Source organism: Micropterus salmoides, unplaced genomic scaffold (assembly GCF_014851395.1).
Source record: "Micropterus salmoides isolate LMB-PRFRI ecotype aquatic unplaced genomic scaffold, ASM1485139v1 Ms_hic_scaffold_20, whole genome shotgun sequence".
Taxonomy (NCBI): Eukaryota; Metazoa; Chordata; class Actinopteri; order Centrarchiformes; family Centrarchidae; genus Micropterus; species Micropterus salmoides.
In genome coordinates this window covers 5394512-5419388 of record NW_024041151.1, presented here as the reverse complement: position 1 = coordinate 5419388, position 24877 = coordinate 5394512, and the positions used below count along the sequence as shown (strand labels likewise).

The following is a 24877-nucleotide window of genomic DNA, read 5'->3' as shown; positions in this document are numbered from 1 at the left end:
ACCTAATAGATGGTTGTTAATTACACCAATTTGCTGCTAGTGAATGAAGGATAAAAGAAAACAATTTTCAATGTAGGGATGTGTTTAAAGAATGAACAGCGAGGCAGATGAGGATTAAATCCTTGTCTCTGGCTGGCTGTTCAGAGCATACACTGGATTAGTCATGTCACTTGAGAGTTGATGTAACTCTTACACTTCACTGTCGGAGTCAAGTCTGTTCATGAATGAATCGGCCTTCGCAGAAACCTTTTTTACTCCTCAGTTAACTCTTTTGTGTGTAGCCTAACTCTAAGACTAAGACTTAAATGACTGAATTCAACCTTCTTGGCAACTGAAGAAAAGAGCCTGCAACAAGTAAAGCACATCCACAGCAGACACTTGAGATGAGGATTTTATTGTTTCAAATAAAAGGAGTAAGCGGGCCGAGTGTAACGTTGTACAGTACATGTGTCAATGTAAACTGCAGCGTACTGGAAATGTTTAAACAGTTGTGTCCCAAACCACATCTGATCCCTCTGTGAATGGTAACATGTAAAGCAAAGACTGATGAGGTTAAGCAGGTAGATCAAGTACTGTGACAGAACAAGTCAAAAGACCAATCAGACAAGGACTCGCAACTTAAGACCAGGAAGTAGACAAAAAGTTCTAAAGATAAATATTAACTTTCCCGGAGATCGAAGATTGAAAACGTCACCGTCTGATCGTTCGTCACCTCGTTCTGAAGGTAAGAGGAATATTTCAAAGAGAAGCCGACACTGTGCAGACACACAGCTGCGTAATAGAGGTAAATAATAACAGAGGTATGTATATAAGTTAGTGAGGGAGCTCATGGGGCACCAGTTTGTAGTGGGAACCGCAGGACGGGCAGCGCTGGGCCTCGCCATCATGAAGCCAGAACCAAACCACGGCGGTGTTGTCTTCTTCACCTGCAGACGAGGAAATAAGACCAGGTGAGAGACACAAACACAAAGAAGCTCCGATGTTACTGAATACAACACACCTGGATAAATATTTTAGAATCATGTAAAAAAAACTAATTGATAAAAAGGAACTAGATTGACGAGGAGCAACATTCTTGGATACTTTCATGGTGCTAATGCATGTGTGAGAGACGGTCCTGCATTAAAAAGTTTCAGGAAGTGACTGTGCTGCTAGTTCACACTAGTGCTGGGCGATATGGCCAAAAATGTTATCACGATAAAAACATTTCATATCATCGGATATCGATAATTATGACAATATGTGTCAAATCATTATTTCTTTCAAGTTTAAAGGCAGATTTTTGCTTCTGAGTGAAAATTGAAGAAACCAGATGGTTAATTATGTGGTTAAACTTTTCTTTATGGTTGACACTTGAACAGTGGATCACTTCACAAGTCTGAGTTAGAACATTTAAAACTTATCTTTTTCTACAAATATTATTAGTTAATCTTTTTTCAGGACTCTTTTTTTTTTTTCAATAAAATATTTTAATAGAAAAATTTGGTGCCAATTTGTTTGTGATTCAAATGAATTGAAGCAAATATTTATAGACGATATTTTGAACATTTATTATATTGTTATTGAAGAAAATTATATTGCGATAATTATCACTACCGGCCTTTACCCCCTTTAAGCTTCATGTTCTCACCAACTTTCACACTTCATGCGTTTTAGGTAACACAGTTAGGTTGGATTCTTTACCCGTGTGAACATTTTTCACCGATTCATTTTCAAAAAATAAAATTTCTTTCCCTCTACAAATAAATGCCTGCCAAAATCCTGTAAAGACGTGTATCATATAACGTCTTGAGTCATAAAAATTCTCTCTTTTTGTCTCACAATTCTGGTTTAAAGAGATTTCCACCAGGAAATGACTTATCAACACAGACCAAATCTAAGTTTTAAGCTCATTGATGGATTCAATGAGGGGTACAGTAAAGTCTTTTTAAACCAGCCAGATAATGTTGAAGACTTTAAAAAGGTAACTTACAGACACATCCCACAATCCTCTTGTTTGTGATGGAGGGAACAAGGTGGGGATCAGCCTTGGAGCCAGCGTACTCTTTTGGCTTCATCATGCTGTATGGATCCTGAAGGAGAGGGAAGGGTGAGGTTGGGTTAGTGATCTTCTGGGTGTCGATAATACGAGGATGAAGTATTATCTAAATCTGACTCGACCTGCATGTAACAGTATTATATTTCATATATCATTTTATTTAAGCGTACCGTGTAAATTAGATTCAGTATCAAGGCGTGGTTTCTTTTACCCAGTCCAGTCAGGTACAGCCCGGTTCTCTCACCCAGATGAATTACTCTAACTGATCAATTTTAATTTCCCATTAAGTCCCACAACACGCCTGCTGGGCACAGATAACAGCCGCCAGAGTAATGATTAACTGGCTCTGGATATGTTTAATTTCCCAAAAGACTAATTACTTATAAGTGGAGCAGCTTCTGTAAAGTCTGTTAGCTGGATAATAGGGCTGCAAGAGATTCTGATCAATACACCGACACTACAGGCAGATTATCTGGCCCAGGTCACAGTAACAGTGATGTGGATGTATCGATTAGAGCTGCAATGATTAATAATTAAAGTCTAAATTCTCTGATTCTAGCTTTTTAAATATAAATATTTCTGGGTTTATTTGCTCCTCTGTGACAGTAAACTGAATATCTTTGGGTTGTGGACAAAACAAGACATTTGAGGACGTCATGTTGAGCTTTGGGAAACACTGATCAACATTTTCCACCATTTTCTGACATTTTATAGACCAAACGACTAATCGAGAAAATAATAAACAGATGAATCAACAATGAAAATAATTGTTAGAGTTGCAGTCATATATCGAGTATATGCTGATGTTTATCAGCAAACACATCGTTGGCTGTGTGGTTGAGGCCTGCTCATGTGTTCTGTCAAATTTGATAATAAATCCAAATAATTCCTCACTTTATAAATATTTTCCACTGACCATTTTGGGGTTGTTTAAGAACTACAGCAGAAAATTTAAACCATGTTCATTTGATGACGGATAGAAACAAAGGGCAGACACATGCTTATTATAGATTAATGACCTTACCGTTCCAACTTTCATGGCGTTCATGATTTTCTTCTCCAGGCCTGTGGCTTGCTCCTCATCCGTGGGAATCCCTGCCAACAAAATAACACGTCTGATGAAAGACTGACGGTAACAAGTGAGGGGTCACCTTGAGTCACCTTCCTTTGACTACAACTGCAAATGAAAGTTACTTTCATTTTGATTAACCTATTAAGTATTTAGACTCACAGGTTAGTGTAGAAAACGTGTCGTCTTTAAATGTTTTATTGCAAAAGATATTCAGTTTACTGTGATACAAAAACAGGGAAAAGCAGCAAATCCTCATGCAGGAGAAACTGCAACCAGATAATTTTTATTATTAATGCTTGATAATGGGCGTAAACATGAATCATTATTGCTGCCAATTAGTTTTCTGCCGATCAACTTAAATGACCAACCGTTTCAGCTCTAATATGCTGTATTACCACAGACATAAGAGTGCTTTATTAATCTTAATGTGGAATTATAAATATCATCTCTACAAGGTACAAAGTTGATTATTTTGTCATTATGCAACACAAGGTTCAATAACTAAAAACAAAAAAAAAGTTTGTAGCATGCAACACACACAGAACATAAGAGATAATTAAAAGTGTATGAATGAATGTGGTAATAAAAAAAAAATAGGCAATTACTGTTATTTATAAAAAAAAACTATATACCTATAACCCCAGAACTGTAACAGCTAACATAATAGTTAAACAATAAACAATAAAATAATTTAAAAAAATAAAGGTGTGGGAATTTCGCTAGCTGGTCACAACTAGTTATATTATTTATTCACTATGAGTTAACATCTTTAAAGTCATTTAAGTCCAACTACACGAAACTTCACAGAGCACAGATTATTTTATGGCTGCACGACGTTAATCAATAGGGAGACACTTGTGCTAAGCTAAGCTAACTAGCTAACAATCTGTGTTTAGGTCAATATAACTAGCAACACTAACGTTTCCAAAGTTCCCTGCACTGAACAGTATTCAGCGTAAACATAAACACACTTGGGTAAAGTTTATTTATAGCTACAGCAGATTTAATCATTAAATTATTGAATCTCTTGTTTGACCTCTCGCAGCCAATGTAGCAGGTCTGCTAACGTTGCTAATGCTAACCAGCTAAGCGTGTGGAGGACTTCCGCCTGAGCTCGATGCGGACAAACCGCCCTTATAAACTCATATTTCCCCAGTTTTTCAGAATTTATAGCTCCGTGCTGGTTCCGTCCTCACCTCCGGCAGCCATGCCGCGGGTCAGAGCCGGGACCGGGGCAGCCCGGCAGGTTGTCGCGGCTCTAACCGCAGAGCGGAGCAGTAACCTTGCAGCCATTTCTCCTTCTTTCCTGTCACTATCTGCTCGCACGCTGATGACGTCTGGGACTTATTGCCGTGTCGCTGGGTTTAGACGTGTTTTCTTACAGCGCGTCTAAAACTCGTGACAGGTTCAACTTTTAATTTATGACAAAGCGACGTTATATTTTTTTTATTTAAACACCTTTATTTTATATGAAAAATATTACATTCACAAGTGCAAACGGTCTAAGAAGAAACCACAACTACCACATTTAAGATCATATTGAAACTTTATTTGGTTTAAAAAAAAATAGTAAAGCAATCAAAACAGTTAAAATATTTAAAGATTTAAACAATTTTCTTTAATGCTTTTGTTGTTTGTTGCACGATACCCCTTTGTTTATAGTGGTGTCCTGTTCTGTTATTCTGTCGTTTTATGTACTTTTGTTTCAGCTAAAGATCTTTTGTAAGAGATGAATTCAAGATTCAATAAAGAAGAGAGGAAAAAATGCCGTCCCAATAAATAATGTACAGGTATATTCCCATATTAGTTAAGGAGTATGCAATCTTCACATTGTTTTTGATTCTGTTCCTTCAGGAATCAGTCCCATAGCCACTTAATCACACTATCAGTTCATTTTACACTGCTGTGGAGGGTTTATGCTTTTCTACAGAGCAACGAATAAATAATAAAGAGGTTTATTCCAAAAATATGTTGTTACTATTCTGTACATATCATCATATTGGAATAGCATAATAGAGAACGTCCTTTGGGATACAGTGTGGTCATTCCCTTTTAATTATTTGCTTACTAATAAAGTGATTAAAGTTTTGTTTGAATTGATGCACCGGTTCTACACAGCGAAATCGTTCCTTAAAGGATATAAACAGAATATTGAAACTTAATGTTCTGTCTGTAAAAATGCAGAGGAAAATGTTTACCATTTATTTTGGAACTGTTCTCATACAGAGAAATTCTGCTCAGGTAAGCCGGAGTTCATTAAGGTTCATCTCATTTTGGATATTTCTTTTGGTTTTAAGGATGTTTTTGTTGTGTTAGTGTACCACATTGTATCTGTGCCCCGAGTCATCTCTTACTTTTTACAGAACATTTACTTAAAATATTGTTCAAATAAAATACAACTTTGATTTTGCCAACATTTGCCCATTTACTGATGTATTTACTCCTGAAATGGTATTTTAACTTCTCCACTTACACATCTGTGTTTTGGAGATAATTTTCATTAAATCCAAAATCCATATCGAACAGTAGCTACAGTAGATGTTTTGGTGTGTAATTCTTTACAGTGTCAACAGTGTACAGAACAGATACATACGTGTAGGTACAAGGGAACAAGATTTAAAGTTAGGAAATAAGGAGAGAGCTTAAAAATAATTCATACCACAGGTATTTTTAATTAACTACCACCTATTGTGTGTACAGCATATATCATATCTTTAACTCCTCCCTTAGAGTCTTTAGTCATGAACTGGACCTTTAAAGTTCAATACTCGACTAATGTGTAATATTCTGACCCAATACTGAAATTTTAATGGTTTAAAACCTATTCCATCTCTCAATATTATCAGTACAACTATTTACACCTTACTTCTGCTATTTAGATTTTTATATTTTTCTGTTTTCTACTTGACAACTTATTATTTCTTCTGTTTTTTTAATGGCTTCATTAGCAAAGTGAGCAACTGTAACACAACAATTTCCCTTCGGGGATCAAAAAACTATTTTTTCTTCTGATACTGAGCAACAAAGCTAAAGCTTTGGGGGAAGACTGAGTTATGAGTTCTGTTCATATCATATATTACTTACCCACACTGCAGGGATTATAATAATAACAAAATGAGGACAGACAAACCACACAGTTCCTGAACAACTGCGAGGAACATTTACATTTACGTTATTACTTTGAAACAAACAGAGGTCCAGGGAAAAGAGTACTGTCAGGAACAGGTAGGCATATAGTCTATTTGTTACTGTGTATGTTGTTAAGTAGACCTACTTACAGGGGAACTTACAGCGCTCCGACAGCCTGAGGTGGTTCAGGTTAATGAGGACTGACTGCTGTTACACAAAGTGCTGTTCTTGTTGCTTTGTAGTATGTTGCAGGTGAGAACAAAGCTCCTAAAATTTTAACATTTATGCCAGTTTACCAACCAACAATTTGACACTGCAGGGAGGGAAATGTCCAAAGAGTGTAATACATCCATAAATAGGAGTTCAGAAATTTTATTGTTTCAAATAAAAGGAGTAAGCGGGCCGAGTGTAACGTTGTACAGTACATGTGTCAATGTAAACTGCAGCGTACTGGAAATGTTTAAAACAGTTGTGTCCCAAACCACATCTGATCCCTCTGTGAATGGTAACATGTAAAGCAAAGACTGATGAGGTTAAGCAGGTAGATCAAGTACTGTGACAGAACAAGTCAAAAGACCAATCAGACAAGGACTCGCAACTTAAGACCAGGAAGTAGACAAAAAGTTCTAAAGATAAATATTAACTTTCCCGGAGATCGAAGATTGAAAACGTCGCCGTCTGATCGTTCGTCACCTCGTTCTGAAGGTAAGAGGAATATTTCAAAGAGAAGCCGACACTGTGCAGACACACAGCTGCGTAATAGAGGTAAATAATAACAGAGGTATGTATATAAGTTAGTGAGGGAGCTCATGGGGCACCAGTTTGTAGTGGGAACCGCAGGACGGGCAGCGCTGGGCCTCGCCATCATGAAGCCAGAACCAAACCACGGCGGTGTTGTCTTCTTCACCTGCAGAGAAATAAGGAGCAGGTTAGAACTAGTTGTTGAAACACAACATCGTTCATCTGTCGCCTGTCATCAGTTCTCAGTCTTTTAGCTCTGTGTTTGGTTTCCAGAGGGGAAATCTCTGGCTTTTTAGCTGCTAAATGCTCCACTACGTTCACCAGCTGCTCTCTAACTGTGTCTGTCTGCTGTTTGCTGCAGAGCATCTTCTTCGCTGAATACGACGCTTTGAGAGCGCTGACAGTGAACCAGAACAGCAAAGTTGCGGCCGGATAGATAAACAATGAGCTGAATCTCATTATAAAGCTCTGTAAAACCGACCTGTAGGTTCATGACTACCAGAGACACCTTTCGAGTCATCATCATCGTTTAGTACATTGTTGTTATAAAAATATAAATTCTAGTTACTTTAATAAGCCAAGAGCAGGATTACTTTATCTGTGTCTCATGGTTATTATAGCATTTTAAACTGTTTTCCTCTGCTGCATGTTATTTTCCTGTGATTTAAAGGGTCAGTTCACCCCTCAAACAGAAACAGAACTTATTTCTAAGCAGTCTGCATTATGCCAACTAAGGTGCTAAATGGATTAAATTCTACAAAGATTGTCTCTCCACTGAGGTCTCTGATCTAACCAGGTGTTAAAAAAAAAAGGTGCTTAATGCCATTTAACAGATAACTTACAGACACATCCCACAATCCTCTTGTTTGTGATGGAGGGAACAAGATGGGGATCAGCCTTGGAGCCAGCGTACTCCTTCGGCTTCATCATGCTGTAGGGATCCTGAGGGAGAGGGAAGGTTGAGGGTCACTGAAGAATCAATAAAAGTTACTTCTGACTATGTTAAAAGTAAAAGTTTGTCAGAAAAGTTGTCAAAATTAGAATGATCTATAAATAAGTAAAAAACACTTCATTTAATTCGGCTTAGGAAGTGAGCTGATTGCTTTGTTAGCTTGGATCTGGGTCTTTGCGGCTGGGCAGCCAACGTTACGGTCGTTGGGAATCTCTAAACACTAAGTGTTAAAGGCCGTAAATCTGTCATTTTCATTTACTTGATTGACAATTGGTGATTGCTTTGTAGTGACATTTATTCTTAAACTTCAGAAAAATTCAAAATAACTTTTCTCAAAGTTTGTCAGCACAATATTTATTATGTCTACAAAAGCATTTTGTTTTTCCGTCTTTGATCTGTAAATTGTTCTAAACTGATCGCTGGGACTTCCTTTGCAGGGATTATTCACAGAGTTAAAATTATAATGTAATCTTTAATAGTAACAGAGATGTCATACGTTTCCGTCCTTCATGGCCTTCATGATTTTCTTCTCCAGTCCTGTGGCTTGCTCCTCGTCAGTGGGAATCCCTGATGAGAGACCAAATAACGATAAATAAACTCAACACGTCACCACAAAGCAAATACAGAACTTGCTACCTTGTTAAAGGAGGTATGACAGAATTATTTTACCTATTAAACAGGGCTGGGCAATACTTAAATATTATCATCTACCGACCTTCAGTGGAATCGTATAATGAAAACATGATGTCATTTAAAAAAACAAACAAAAGTATTTTCATGTAATGTATAACAGTGGAATAAGGGCTGGGCGATATGGCCAAAACATTTACCATGATAAAAAATTTCATACCATTCGATATTGATAATTATCACGATAAATGTCAAATGATTATTTCTATCAAGTTAAAAGGCAGATTTTTGCTTTTTGAGGAAATCAGATGGTTAGTTGTGGTTTTAAACTGTTCTTTATGGTCAGAACATGACAAACACTTGCCAAATAGTAGATAACTTAAAATATCTGAGGAAGAACATTCAAAACAATTGATAAAATCTTTTTTTTAATTATATGCTTGAGTAAAATTAAGTAAAATCTTTTTTCAGCCCCTTTTTCTCAACACAATAAATATCTTAATAGAAAAAAATAAGTGCTAATTTGTTCCTGATTCAAATGAATTAAATCAAATATTTATTCACGATATATTGAACCTTTGTTATATTGTTATTTAGGAAAATTATACTGCGATAATTATCATTATTGATTTATTGCCCAGCCCGAAATGGAATACAGCTCAATGCAGTGAATATTAGCTTGTTTATGTAATTTTTTCTACTTGTGCCATGTCGTATATATGTTGGCATCATAAACGCTTTATATGTAGGTAATTTCTGAATCATTTCCAGGAAAACAGTTGATAACTTGTTACTAATTATATAGAAAGCCTGAATTTCTTTAAAACCAAGTAAATATTATTTCACCAGTCACTGATTATTGGAAACTTATCATCTTTCATGTTTGTTGAATTGAAAGCTTGCCTGTAGATAAATTCACATTATCCATTCAAGTTCAGCTGACCGGCTGTGCAATAAATTAAAAGATAACTTTCTTCAAACTATAAACTAAATAGACCAATTTAACATTGTCTTTATTTTACCTAAAACTAGGACCAAATGACGTAATAAATTCACAGTGTTTTGGGAAAGTGGGAAAGTACTATGAAGTTAGGAATAAAGCAACACCAAATGTTTTTAGTAATACAAATTTAGCCATATCGTCCTGCCATACCAGCACTTCTTCACAGCTGGGAGTTTCAAGAGCTCTCGCAGATGAGTAAACCTATTCTTGATAGAAACTTTCTCTATTAATAAATCTAGATTACCTGTCACAATATTTATATAATTACACATACAAAGAACACATAAAGTCAGCGATTGTTTTGACAATGGAAAGAGATGAAAGATTTTAATGTGTGCCGAATTAAAGAAAGTTTAACCATGTTCTATTGTGGAAAAGGTTTATGTTTTACGAGCTTTACAGTTTTGACGACACACGATTTCTAATTAATTTGCCAGATTTTTAAACGAGGTTTGGCCTGTGGAGGAGTAATCTGTCCTTGCTGTGGATAAACCCATATTTTAATCACATTTAATCGGTCTTTATGGATTTACGAGTCTGAGCTGGTTCCGTCCTCACCTCCAGCCGCCATGCCGCGGGTCAGAGCCGGCACCGGGGCAGCCCGGCAGGTGGTTGCGGCTCTGGAAGCCGAGCGGAGCAGTAACCTTGCAGCCATTTCTCCTCTTTGCTGTTTCGCTAGTCGCAGGGCTATGACGTCAAATTTGGCCCAATCATAATGAGCCGACTCCATCGCCTCTTCTAAATTTATTTTTTATTTTTACACAGATAATTTGATTACAAGCTGTTTAATAAATCCTGATTCACTCTTCTTTATATTATTTACATTTTTAAAATATATTCTGGAGGGCTAAAGTTTTCTACTATCGCGTTGCTCCAGCAGTGGTGAAAATATTCACATCCTTTACTTAAGTAAAAGTACTAATACCACACTGTAATAGTACTCAAGTATTTACTGAAATTGTAATGCAGACTAATAAAAAGTATGTAAGTATGAGTGAAATCTAAGGCTGACTAGTTTTACAGAAATTACTTGAAAAGATAAATAAAACACTGTGTATTACTTTATTACTAATAAAATAGATAATGTAATTACTAATTATTGTACATTTGTATCTAGCAATAATGAATGTATAGGAATGTATGGTACTGTTAGTTTCATTTCTCCCATTAGTCTACACACACTTACACAACTAGACTTGAGGAATGATAATTTTATTAATCCATCAAGCTTAACAGTGAGATATTTTGACATTTGACAGACATTTATTATTACAAAAAACATGACAAAACAAGTCGATGTAGGCGAAATATTGAGTTATCTTAATCCATTTCCTGTCGGTCATCTCAGGCGGGGGTTTTGGTTTTGTAAAAATGAACATGAACAAAGCGATGAAAGCTAGAGAAGCTCAACGTAATTGGCAGGAAACAAGCCGTAGCTTCCGTCAGGTCCGTAACCTCTCCACCAACCCTCATCCACCATCTCTATCCCCGTTATAATGTCGTCAGGGTCAAAGGTGATCTCGTTATCGTCCGCTGTGGAGGAGAGGTGATGGAAGAAGAGCAACATCAACATATATGTAGATTCAAAATCATTTATTAATCCCATAACAGTGTGTGTGTGTGTGTGTGTGTGTACATACCAGCCTGGTAGTCGTACAGAGCTCTGGCAGAGACGTCCGGACCACCCGCATTCACATCGTCAGCCTGATGTTTAAAACAATATTTTAAACATCAGATAATGTTGTCCTGCTCATTTAAATTCATCCTGCTTTCTATCTAAGTTTCAAGAAATAGTTCAGCAATTTAAAAAATAAAAAAGTACGCTTAATCTCTTCTTTCTGAGAGTGAGACGTTCGGATGTCAATCTAATGTCTCGTGTGTTCAGTAGAGAGTTGAAGACAGGATGTGGTTAGCTTAGCTTAGCATAAAGACTGGAAACAGAGGGAAACAGCTAGCCTGGCTCTGTCCAAAGTTTAAAACATACATCACCTACCATCACCTCTAAATTATATACTAACTAACATGTTGTATCTTGTTTGTTTAATCCGTACACAAACAGAAATGTAAAAACAACATGTTGTGTTTTTTACAGGAAGTCTTCGACAAGGCTTTAAACCTGATGGAAACATACTGGAGATACAGAGCAACATGATCATTCATTTGGAGTGATGTTTGTGTCACCTGATTCTGCTTTAGCTCTGTTTTTGGTCTTTACCAACTCCTGAGGGAAATATATAAAAATATCCATTACAGCTGCTTTAACTTTGGACAGAGCCAGGCTAGCAGTTCTCCCCTGTTTACAGTCTTTATGTTAAGCTAAGCTAACAGGTTATTGGCTGTAGCTACATATTTAAACGTACAGACATGACAGTGGTATCAATGTAAACATCCAACTCTCAGCAAGACAGTAAATAAGCGTACTGGATGACTGGACTCACTGTTGGGCTGTGCTGGTAAACATCTTCATACACTTCCTCCTCACTGCCAACTGGTTGTGGTGAGTGGTACAGAGTGTACTGACCTGAAGTTTCCTCTGTGGATAGGACGCATCATTCACATCCATAGATTAATGCATGACAAGGCGTTAACTACAGTGATTAAAGGTAAAATAAATCTGTCTTCCAGGACAGTGGTGGAGGAAGTACCCTTCACCAAAAAGCACCAAAACCACATTTTAAAAATAGTCTACATAAAAGTCCTGAATTCAAAATGTTACATAAGATTAGGAAAATGGACTTAAAGGCAGAAGGAGTCGGATCAATGTGTAGACAAATACACAATGAATCTCTCTCGATTATCACTCATGGCTGCCCTCTGTCGGTGTCCTCTATCTAAAAGCGTGCAGGGTGTGAGGAAGTAGGAAAATGGCGGACACAGCGCAGAAAAGAATGAAAACGTTTCTAGGCGAAACGCTAAGCGCGTAAAGCTGAGATTGGATCGGAGGTTGGCTTTCACCCACTGGCGAGCACTGACGGAGAGGATGGGGAAGAAGGGCGACGAACTGTCAAGAGGGATTTCTGTTGGACGGGTAGGTGCCGGCAGTTAGCTTAGTTAGCTTGCTGTTAGCTTTTCCATTATAACAAATATAAAATTTCCAAAACTAGTAGCAACCAGTGTATGTAAATACTAAGTCCTACTTTCAACCAACGCAAATAACTTTACTTTCTGAGAAAATAACCCTTGAGGTCTGTAGTGAGTTAGTGAATAGCTGACGTTAGCTAACATTTACTGTTGGTTGTATGTTTTTGTTCTAATGTTGGAGCCAAGGAGGGTGGAGGGGCCAACTTTGACTGTTGTGTCTATAAACCACAATCCTACTCGTTCCGCCTTTAAAGTATCAAGTGAAAGTACTCAGTGCAGAGAAATGGCCCCTGAGAGTGTGTAGTAATGGTATATTTATACAAATACTGTTAGATTATATTATTAATGCATTCATTTGTTTAATTAAGCAGGATTTTACTGGTTGTCGTGGAGCTAATTTCTAACTATTTTACATCAGACTGCAACTAATGATTATTTTCATTATGAATTCAATGTTTATTATTTTCTTAATCAGTCATTGACTGTTTGGTTTACAACATAACATTTACCCAGAGCCCAAAGTGACATCTTTAAATGTTTTGCATCGTCCGACCAACAGTCCAGTTACTTAATTATTAATTTTACTATACCAAGCTTTTATCCAAAACTACTTACATTTGAGGAACAACATACAAGCATCAGCAAAGCAATAAATACTAGTAAGAGCTAATATCACATATCGCATCAATGGGGTAAACACCTATGGAAAGTTAACAAAAAGTGCAATCAATACAAGATTATTGTAAGGGGATAGAAGAAGAAGAGCACAGGAAGTGCATGTTGGAGGTTGGGAGTTAGAGGTGTTATAAGAGAAAGTGTTCTTTCTACTCGTTTTGATTATATAAACGCTCAAAAACACTGAGTTCATTGATACTATTGGCTAACAGAGGGCATCATACCTGGGTGGGCTTCATCCGCCTCCTCATCAAACTCATCTGACCACTCCTCCTCTTCTGCGTAAGGAGCGGCTGTGTGGATCAATGACAGAAAGAGACACGTCTGGCTACTTAGTCACCATTTTGATCTACCTGATATATAAATATTAACTAGTGTGATGAGAATCTTTGGGATTCTCGATAACAGAGAACAGCTTTACAAAGTTAACTGCAGTAATGTGGAAGCATGTTCAGCGGTGTATTCTGTATTACAGTCACAATTAAACAGCTCAAAGTAACACCCACACATTTCTCGTTTTGTAGCAGGAAATTGTCACATTTGAGAAGCTGAAACCATCAGTTATTGTTGCACGTTATCAAAACAGTTGGATGTAATTGTTAGTATAAAAAAAAATCCAGTATTTCCCTCTGAAATATAGTGGAGTAGAAGTAGAAATGTCATGAAATTGGAATACTTCAGTAAAGCACAGATAACATTGTGCCACTGAGTATGTGCCTTCTGCTGTAGTTTTATTTTTACTATTACTGTTGTTTTCATGAGGTCAACACTTTGAACAGGAGAAAAAATGTGCTGTTTTATCTCCCCCCTCTCTTCCAGCGTGGCATGCTCAGAGCAACACTTCTAATTTCCAACATGGCCGAACAACACGTTGTCCAAACTACCGTAAAACTTCAGTTAACAGCCCGGATTCTTGTTTGCTTAAAATAAGTGAACTCACCCTGCCTATATTGGAGACAGGCCTTTAATTCCTTTACTATGCCGGGAAATCTGAGTGAATTATACTTTTGTGCTCAACGATTCTGTAAAATGAACAGAACGACTGACTTGTGGAGAATGTGTAACATGCAAAGTTTAAACATTTATATATATTTTAAAACAAGAAATTCCCCGTGTACAGCAACCACAGTCAGGTGCTGGTAGGTCGAGGGATTTGGTAATGAAAACCGAAAACAAACAACCGCACACTGATATGACTTTACTATATTTATTAATAGGCGCTGTGTAGGACACATGACCAGTAATTCCAATTTCCATATTTTCTATTACATTTTGCAGTATTTCTTACTCAAAATACTATAATACAAGCTGCATAAATATGATTAATATAAAGAAAAATATAAAACAACACGAGTCCAAAAATGACTAATACTCATAAAAGACTATTATGAAGTTCACTGACAAGGACAAGTACTTTATGACTGAAAGCCGGTAGGTCCTACCTCTGTCCCTCTACCACTGAGGAAACCAGTAGAAAAGACTTATTGAGAATTAAGAATTATTGAATCCTTCCCCTAAATTCATGAAAACAGGATAACTTTTGTGTTGGAATGTGACCCAAATTTGAACCATTATCATTTATATATATATATTTATTTATGGTTTATTTGATAGGGGCAGATAAAATGTACCGGGACGGACCGAGAACAGCTATCCGATGCAAGTGTCACAGTGTTTATAACACCAGTAAAGGGACTCTTTTAATTGAAATTTTATAGTTCAAACAGTTGGTTCAAGCTTTATAAAATACTTCAGTGTTTGTTGGTTAGCTGGCTCGATTGCTAGAGCTGGAGTTTGGTAACACATCACTAGTGTTATTCTCTGCATGATGGTGTTTAGGTTTATTACTCCACTTTCACCTTCCAAAGAAAATCATTAAATCCAAAATGCACCCGACTCTTGCCTTTGTTGAAAAGGAATTACTCCAGTGAATGCACGCTGTACACTGTCAGGGTGTTGCACAATCCTTTTTCGTTCCTTCCAAATATTGTTATTAATGTCGGAGCAGCGATTCGAATTGATCTCCAACCCTTAATCTATACTGTATTTGGATGTCAAGAGGACATCTACACTTAATCGCCCGAACACAAATTGATTGATTATATTGTTTATTAGGCGGTAGAAAGGGAGAATGTGTGGTGTGTCTGACCTGCTGCTTGAAGAGCTGAGCCTGTTGTCTTTGGTGGTGTCGAAAAGACAGCTGCTGCAGGTGAGTCATACAGCACAGGTGTGGCAGGAGACAGCGGGGGCGTGGAGGCCGGCTGCACCGGGATTTCTCTCTCAAAGGAACTCTGAGAAAGAAACTGACTCTGCAGCTTCCCTGAGAGACAGAAAACGTGAATATAATCAATCACTTCATGTTTCGGCGAATGTTATTTACACTGGAGTTGAATTGTTTACCAGGTCTGGATGCAGCAGGAGACGGTCTGTCGTTGGCCTCAAAGCTCTGCTCCTTCTGCTTGAAAACATCTCTGGGATTAAATGATCTCTGAGAAATCAGTGATTTGGCCTCCTGTGAATGACAACGAGAGCTTAATCGAATGTTTATCAATCAATCAATCAATAATAAATTTAGTATTTCACTTAGTAGGTCTAAGTAGAGGAACATACTAGACACAGATTTCACATTGAAGCAGCAAAGCCATGTCGGCCTACAAGTACATTTAGTGTCTGATATGGGTCAAGCTCAAAACATGCGGGATCCTACATTATCCCATAATGCAACTCAATAGCCTCTTTTATCAGACTCTTCCTGTCCAGTAAATGCTCACGTCTTTCACACTTCACATGTTTGGTGGCGGAAAACAGACATCGCAAAGTAAATACGTGAATAAGCTTATTAGGAGTCGGCTGTTCACTTTCTCTGGTGAGTACATTTAGTTTTAAGCCTGTTGCTCGCTAGCAAAATGATCAGCCCTGTTAAAAGGACAGTTAACGTGAATTACAGATGCACCTAGCTAAGCAAGCTAGCTTGGACCACACACGGCCGTTAGCGCCACCGCCTCGTCCAAACATGGTCACTCAACATGGCGGAGCCTTATCGGCCAAACTCGAGGCTTCAGAACGGCAGTCCACAAACCAACAGGTCACGTCACGATGACTACGTCCATTTCTAATATACAGTCTATGGTTTTTGCCCATCTTCACTAAAACGCTACCCGGAGTTTTAAAACAAAAAACGGGGGCCGGCAGTGTTTTCAAACTTCTCCATTTTAGGTCTACATTTTCGCTGTTTTAATCTGGACGGGAGGTGCAAACGTAGTATAAGGTCTCCATTTTAAAACGCAGTAGTGTGGATGGGGCCTGAGGCTCATGGGTATTCTGATATTTAGAGCAATTCATCAAACATGATTTCTGAGAAACAAAGTTGGCATAACATAAAAGTGGTGATCAGAACATAAATCATTCAGGAGAGCTGTGACCAGCAGCGCCTGAAACATTATAATTCAATATGTTATTATAATAAAGATAACTCATTATGATAATAGATCAATTCATCAATCGCACTCACATTAGCTTTCTGCACAGATGCAGCGAAGTTGATGCCAGTCCTCTTGCTTTGGATTTCCTGCTGGTTCTAAAACAGACACATGATGTTATCTGTAGATATTAAACAGGAAAATACTGACCCAACTTGGATCTCAAACAACAACATCAATCAAGCTAGTTGTGAACGAACACAACCCGACCCTGAGGCCTGATTGTGTCTCACGCTGAGATGAGGATGATTAATCACGCTTTTATTTCAACCCGTCTTGGCGACTGCAACTCCCTCTTCACACAAAACATCCCCGGCCACGTTTCCCAACAACAAACAGATTTATAATTCACTTCCTGGGTGTATCATCTCTGTATTAACAACATACACACCATAATTAATAAATAATAAAAAGAGATTTGTTTATTTTAATGTTTAACACACATACACACATACACAAATACTGTTTTATTTATTTATTTTATTTTAATTTTTAAAATATAAATTTCTTTTTTTTACAAAATCACACATACGCTTTAATTACTTTACGCTTTAATTACTTGTTTAATGAAATGTATAGGTTTGATTGTTCTTATGTAGTTTGTATGATGCTTTGGCAATATTGTTGTTACACATTCATACCAATAAAGTTAATTGAATTTGAATTGAATTGAAGAAAAGAGAATTTAAAGTGTTTCTTGACCCATCAGATTCCTTTTTAGTGATGTTCCCAATCATGAGGCCTTTACTACGAAGCGAAGGAACTGGCATATCCAGGTGGCGTCAGGTGTAACTTCCCAATTAATCCGGACTAGGAAAGGTGGATAAGTTTAACTAAGGTTTGTTGTCATGGCAATTTACGCTGCATCTCTACACTGATCCGAGCAGGTTATCAAAGGTTACTCTGTATACGTGAATGGCCAGTGGCTGCACACCACTTTTGTACTCAGTGTTAATAAACTATTAACACACACCATTTGATAGAATATTTTACATACAAGTTTATTTTTAGATTTCATCCGAGTCAGAGTCTGTCAACCCTGACTTGGTTGGTTAAACTCCCTTCAAAGTGCAGATACTAACTTCTTACATAGGCATCATTTCCACCGGGGGCGCTGGGAACTTTTTGAAGTGGCTGATTTTGTCTCCGTCATTTTGTAAAGCATTTGTTAAAAAATGTTCTGAAAAATGTTAAATAACAAATGAAAATGTTTTGGGAACCGTTTATTTGCACACTAAGAAAAGATACAATGCATTTTAAATCTATATAAGAAACAAATGTGCATTGTCCAACGAAAAGAAAAAACAAGCTGCTGATTAATGATTATATTCTGTTATATTTTTATATTTTAAATTGTCACCTGCCACCTTAATTTTGTTTTTCCCCTTATATAAATCGAGACATTGCTGCCATAAATGTGGAAATTTAATTTCCTGCTTAAACATTTATGGGGAGGACCCTCAGACCCCCCACTTACATACTTCTGAATTTAATATTTCTTCAAAATAGTGTTAAAATATATTCTCATCTTGTGCTAAAGATGTTGTTTCATTTTCTGTCAAATCAGCTCACCTGTCGCTGCTCCTCCTTCTGTCTTTCCTCTTCTTCTCTCTGCTTCTGATAAATCCTGCCAAACACAATAAGCACTGATAAATGGCTCGTGTTCCTTGATTCTGTGTGTGTCGTTGTTGTTGTTTGTTTGACTTACTTGTCCCGCTCAATCTGCTGAGCTCTCCTTCGCTTTCCTCTCCCTCTCCTTGGCCTGCTTCTCCTCCATCTCCCGCCTCTCCCTCTCCAACACCTGTCTCTCCTTCTCCGCTCGTTTGCTCTCCTCCTGTCGACGGACTCTTCATCCCTCTGAAGAAGAGAGCTGCGTTATTCTTGAATTGAAACTACAGATACTCTTGTTGCATTGTTGGTGGTTATATGAATGATGAAGTATGAAGAGAAACCTCAGCTTGGACCCAGAAGTCGTCCTTTTTGATTTGTTGAATTTCCTGCACAGCATTTGTCTTCTGATACACAGAACCCTGTTATATCAGAGAAACACATATTTTAGTTTCTGGTCTATAGGTCTTCTGCTACACGTGACATTTGGCAACCCTGTCTCCTCTATATTAGATTAATGGACCGCTAATTATTTGTGCAAAATTATATTTTGAAAGAAACGTAGCTGGCGGCGAAATCGTGAAAATACAAAGCTCAAGACACCAGAGTCCTGTGTGGGGTTAGGTTTAGACAACAAAAACACTTTAGTTAATGTTACCAGAAGATGTTGGTTTCAGTTCAATGTTAATAAAATAAACACCTGCTTTGAGTTAGCCTACTGTGTCACATTTTTGGTGTTCTTTATTATTTTGGATTTTGCTGTGAATTAGTGTGTTTCACCTCCTGTCTGTTCTTTGTGTCATTTATTTATTCTTTCTTGTTCCTGTTTTTCCTCACGTGTTTACTTCCTGTGCTTATGTTTGTCTTGATTGTTTGCACCTGTCTCGTTCCCCTGATTGTGTCTCACCTGTGTGTATATAAGTGGTGTCTACCTGTGCTTCTGCAGAGGTCTTTACCCTCTTGTGTTTCCCCAGTGTTTTGTGCATTTTATTTAATAAAACCTTTACGAAATATACCTCTGTCTTGCTAGTGCCTGCATCTGGGCCCGATACCCTGACATACTATTGACTATTTCAGTGTTTCAACAAGACCACCATGTTTCCTGTAGATGTGGTTAATTGAGTACTTAGTGTGTCTGCTCACCACAGGTCCTCTGGGTGCGTCTCTGTATTCTTGTGTTTGTTTGTGGAAATTAAAGTTGCCTCCAGACGCTTTGGCCACTTTGTCCAGGATGACATCCGGTTCCACGTCGTCATCTCCGCGGGCGTTTATAGTCACATGGGCTCCCTGTGGTCACACATAAGTCAGTTCTGGCCCACACAAAGTGCCATTAGAGGATAAAGCTACAAATGGATATTTTGGGAGAGAGGTATTTAAATTGTTAATGGGAAACAAAGATAAGATTAAAACACATGTGGAGAGGAGATTTTAACTTATAAAAACATTTTTTTACCTGCAGAACTAATGGAATTCCCATCATCCTCAGCTGTATTTTGTGTTAATTGCTCATTAGCCAATGTTAGCATGCTAATACATGATAGTAGCTAAACATCTTCATGTTAGCATTGTCATTGTGAGCAAGCTAGCATGCTGATGTTTAGCATTTAACTCAAAGCAGCGCTGCGTGAGTACAGCCTTACCGAGTTTCTAGCATCGCTGTCCACTTAGTTTGGACATTTGGTCCTAAAGAAACAATATTTAATTTCTGTTGATTTTTTTTAATAGTTAAAAAAAATCAACTTGAGGTGACGGGAAATTTAACTGGTAAAAAGTTTGATTATGGATAGCAAATACCAGTTTTCGAAAAAAGGAAAAAACAGTTTAAAACATGGTAAGAACCAACGTGTCCTCATACCTAAACAAAAAAAAAAAAGTCAATTTTCAGTGACTCTCAAAACGACATGATCATTGTCCAAAGTGTACCATTAAGTCGCGTGATGTTAAACACGTGGTTGACATTGTGAAACCGTCGCAGTTTAGTTAGGTTGACTCTACAACACTACTTGGTTTGGAAATATTGTGGTTTGGATTAAAATAACAACGTTAAGTAATGTTATTTAACTTAAATCTTTAAATAAGTCAACTTGGTTTCACATGGTACCCGTTCTCCTGGGTGAAAGTCCTGAATTTGTTTGACCGCTCCTTCCACCCCATCTATCAGCTTAGATGGACTTTCTTGCTCTTTATATTTCGTCACCTGACATCATTTGCTGCCATCATAGTTAGCATGGCCACGAAAGGTTGTGGCCTGTAAATATGGGTCGTAACAATCAATCTCTATGGACATTTGTGTGGTGAGGACGGGTTACACAAGTTACACATGAACATTTAAGCTGCTTCACATTAGTTTTAAACAAAATAAGAATTTGAAGCCATTACACGGTACTTCTGGAGGCAAAACCCTACATTTAAATGACATTAGAAAGGTAATGTCCAATCACAGAGCCAAATCCACAGGTCAATCTCAGAACTGCGGCCACTAATATTTGTCATTCTTCTAATATATTCACTTTTAATGTCTATGATTAATGCTTAATGTGAATTACTCTGTTGGAAACATTTAATCCACCTTCATCTACAGCAGCTTTTTTATTTTAACAGTAGCAGAATATCAGAGTCAGACTCACCTTCAGGAAGTTGGCCATTGAGCTCACATGGTTGGCACACATTCCTTTTCTCGAGTCCTTCACACCTTCGCCTGTCTATTGTGTGCATGCATGTATAAAAACACACATCATGCACAGACATGCACACGTGGAAACACATAAACTCCAGAAACTGATGCAAGTATATCAATATTTGTATTTTTGTCTTTGCCTGTTTGGTTGTACGAGTGCATTTGTTGTGTGTCTCACCCAGTTTATGAGGACATATTTGGGCAGACCAGAGTTGGGGTCCTCGACACGACAGAAAGCGTACATCACCTTCCCACTGTTCAGCTCCTCCACCATCTCTTCTAATCCACCATCTACACGCACACACACATAAAGCTGGATATCATCAGCGTAACAGTGATAAGAAATGTTCTTAAATTTGCTAATGACATTACCCAAGGCTGAGCCTGTAAAAAGAAAATAAAACAATGCCCAAAATAAAACCCTGAGGCACACCACAGGACGGAGCAGCAGTTTCAGACATGTAATGACCCAGCGACACAGAAAAACTATTGCTACGTTTGCACCTCCCATCCAGACTAAAAAAGCGAAAACGAAGACGTAAAACAGAGAAGTTTGGAAACGCTGCCGACCCCGTTTTGCGTTTCGAAACTCAGGAGGACGTTTTAGTAAAGACGGGCAATAACAAGGACGACTTCAGAAACAATGACGCAGACACTCACGCTCGGCTCTCTGAGTCATGCAAAGCAGAAACACGATGCTGCTGACAGAGTTTTTTAGTTGGTATTTTTATTAAATTATTCTGTATGTGCAAATAACACTTAGGCCTATCTGCCTACACTTGTATGCTACTGTGCATGTCGCTGTTTACTTTGCAACGACTCCCTGTCTGTTTTCCGCCACCACAGTCCCGTGTTACAGTCAGTAACAGTCCCAGCTCGTTGGTGGTGCATGCAAAAAAAATCTGGTCTGATTCTTCGTCTGCATTTCTTTATTCTTTCGCCAAATCTTCTGTAACTACGAAATAGACCATCTGCTTCATGTTTACACCGGCACGCGCATGCCCAGTGTACCTGAACGGGCAATAGATGTGCGTTTTCAGTCATTTTTCATGTAGACGGAGATCAACTCTGATACGCAGCTAAAACGCTGGTGTGGATGGAGATCGTATTTGTTTTAAACCTCCATTTTTTAACAAAAACGTAGTAGTGTGGATGGGGCCTTTCTGTTAGGATGCTGTGTTCTACCGCATCAAAAGATCCAGCAGCACCAGAACAGTAATCACAAGTAAGGCCCCACAATGTAAACAGATTTATGTCTCCACAATGTCAGTAATACATGTCCATACACACTGGATCAAATTATTTTACACAAATATTAGGCTATATACATACACTGTTCTCTAGTTTAGGAAATCGCTGACCTTTATCATGTTGTAAAAACATCAGTAACATAACAGAGGCTTGTTATGTCTGGTTATACATGCTTTAGATGTTTGTCTTCTCTCTGACCAATTATACTAGTGACACAATCAGTATGAGAGTGATTAGTATAAAAGTAAAATTACCATAACTAAAGGTTAAATGTTAAAAATTAGTTTAATTGTTTTAATCTTACCTCCCTTATCTGCGAGACGAATATCATTGCTGTTCCCTTCATAAGTGAACAGCGCCCTGAAAACACACAACAGTGTATCAGAACCAGAGGATAAGCAGAGTACCATGATGTAGGGCTGCGGTGATTACAGATTTCAGTGAATGAGGAAGTGAAATTAGAAACAAAATAATAGACTAGAATTATTTTCTCTAAGTAAGAGAAGGCTCACCAGTTTGTACCCGACTTGCCGTCCACCACTTCTTTATAAGCGGCCAAGAGTTGAGGGCCGTTCTTACTCAGATTCACTGCCATTTTTTTCCAGGTGTCGGCATTCACAGATCAAACAAACAGAACGCCAGTAATCAAACGCACGGCAGGATCCAACAGCCTCGGCAGGATCCAACAGCCTCCGCAGGTGTGACAAAGTGCTGCTGCTGACAGCTTTCTAGTAAATCCAGAACACAGGTGGATAAAAAGGTGATCTTATTATTCTCTTCTTTGAAGGAGAAACAGTGACACAGCAGAACGACTGCAACTCACCAGATTTTTCCTCCACTCCTGATGTGTCAAACCAGTCGGGGGAGAAGCCTGATCAACCACATTCTTGCCGAAGTTACTTACCAGAGACTTGCATGAATTCATTAACAAGACAATAGAGTATCCATATGATTCTGAATGAGGAAATACACATTTGCTCATATTCCTCAATTCCTGGGTGTGTTCTCCTCTATACTGCCTTCGCTGAGAGTCAAGGAGGGCACTGAGAAAATGAGCATATCAAATGTGGCTTGAGTGTGTGTGTGTGTGTGTGTGTGTGTGTGTGTGTGTGTGTGTGTGTGTGTGTGTGTGTGAGTGTAGGTTTGTGCGTGTGTGTGTGTGTGTGTGTGTGTGTGTGTGTGTGTGTGTGTGTGTGTGTGTGTGTGTGTGTGTGTGTGTGTGAGTGTGACCTAGGTGACAGAAAACAGGGTGTGCTTATTTGTGATGTCTGGGCGGAGAGACATAGGTGCACAAAGTGAACTGCATTGAATTCTTCAAACATAGTTTATGTATTTATGATTTATGGTATTTTCCCCCTGCTTCTAGTCTTTATGCTAAGCTAGGCTAATCAACTCCTGGCACTAGCTTCGTTCAAATCACTACCAGAGACACCTTTCACATTGTCACATTGTTTTCAGTGTCATTTTAGTTGTTGTGAGTCATTCAAGTGAAATTATTTTTTTTTCTTTTTTTTTACTGTGTGGTTTATTTTTGGGCGGCACGGTGGTGCAGTGGTTAGCACTGTTGCCTCACAGCAGGAAGATGTAGATTGTGGGTTCAAACCCCGGTTGCCCCGGCCCTTCTGTGTGGGGTTTGTATGTTCTCCCCGTGTCTGTGCGGGTTCTCTCCGGGTGCTCCGGTTTCCTCCCACTGTCCAAAGACATGCAGGCTAGGTTAATTGGTGACCCTTAGTTGTGAGTGTGCCTGGTTGTTTGTCTATGTGTGGCCCTGCGATGGACTGGCAACCTGTCCAGGGTGGACCTCGCCCGATGTCAGCTGGGATTGGCTCCAGCCCCCTGCCACCCTGATGGATGGATTTAGTTTTGCATTGCCCATATTTATTGACTATTGAAAGAAAACCTCCTGTTTGTTCCTGTAGTGTAGGTCAGCATGACTGAACTTTTCTCGAAATTACTATTTTGTAATTATGACGTTTAATCGTGACATTACAAAATCTTTCTAAATCTTTCCTTTAATTATAAGATCCTGATCTCGTAATTATGACTTATTTTCTCGTAATTATAGGTAGGTAGGTAGGTTTATTGTCACAATATAACAAGTTATAGAGTGAAATTGAGTTTTGAAACTCTGTCTGAAAACCTGATTTTTGGACAACTTTTTGCAACTAAATACAGACTAAACTGAAGTGGTGATTTTTGCCCCAGACAACATTACCCCTAAGATCAGGCAGGCCATTGGGGCTCTATCATCCTCTGAAGGTAATGTGCAAAATTTGGGTTGTCATTTTTGACAAATCTATGTGTTTTAACAGTAATGTTAAATCTGTGGTTCTTTCCAGTTTTTTCCATCTCAGGAACATTGCTAAGATTAGATCTATGGTTTCTAAAGAAGAGATGGAGATGTTTGTTCATGCTTTTATTTCTTCTCGTCTGGATTATTGCAATGTACTGTACACTTGTCTAAACAAACCCTCCATAGACCAACTGCAAGTTCTACAGAATGCACCTGCAAGGCTTTTGTCTAAAACCAACAGGCTTCCG

At 38.2% G+C, this 24877-nt stretch overlaps 2 protein-coding genes and 1 pseudogene across 2 annotated transcripts; all 3 read right to left on the bottom strand.

Annotated features, from left to right (window-relative positions):
* Nucleotides 1-665: 665 nt before the first annotated feature.
* LOC119914917 (cytochrome c oxidase subunit 5B, mitochondrial-like) lies at nucleotides 666-4461 on the bottom strand. Its single transcript, XM_038734460.1, has 4 exons — nucleotides 4307-4461; nucleotides 3063-3133; nucleotides 1973-2072; nucleotides 666-926 (listed from the first exon to the last, which is right to left on the bottom strand). The coding sequence occupies exons 1-4, from the start codon at nucleotides 4401-4403 to the stop codon at nucleotides 814-816; spliced, it is 381 nt and encodes a 126-aa protein (XP_038590388.1). The 5' UTR covers nucleotides 4404-4461; the 3' UTR covers nucleotides 666-813.
* Nucleotides 4462-6890: 2429 nt separating this feature from the next.
* LOC119914791 (cytochrome c oxidase subunit 5B, mitochondrial-like) lies at nucleotides 6891-10247 on the bottom strand. The gene is made up of 4 exons (XM_038734313.1): nucleotides 10124-10247; nucleotides 8429-8499; nucleotides 7823-7922; nucleotides 6891-7146 (listed from the first exon to the last, which is right to left on the bottom strand). The coding sequence occupies exons 1-4, from the start codon at nucleotides 10218-10220 to the stop codon at nucleotides 7034-7036; spliced, it is 381 nt and encodes a 126-aa protein (XP_038590241.1). The 5' UTR covers nucleotides 10221-10247; the 3' UTR covers nucleotides 6891-7033.
* A 514-nt stretch (nucleotides 10248-10761) lies between these two features.
* On the bottom strand, nucleotides 10762-23425 carry LOC119914790 (annotated as a pseudogene).
* Nucleotides 23426-24877: the final 1452 nt, after the last annotated feature.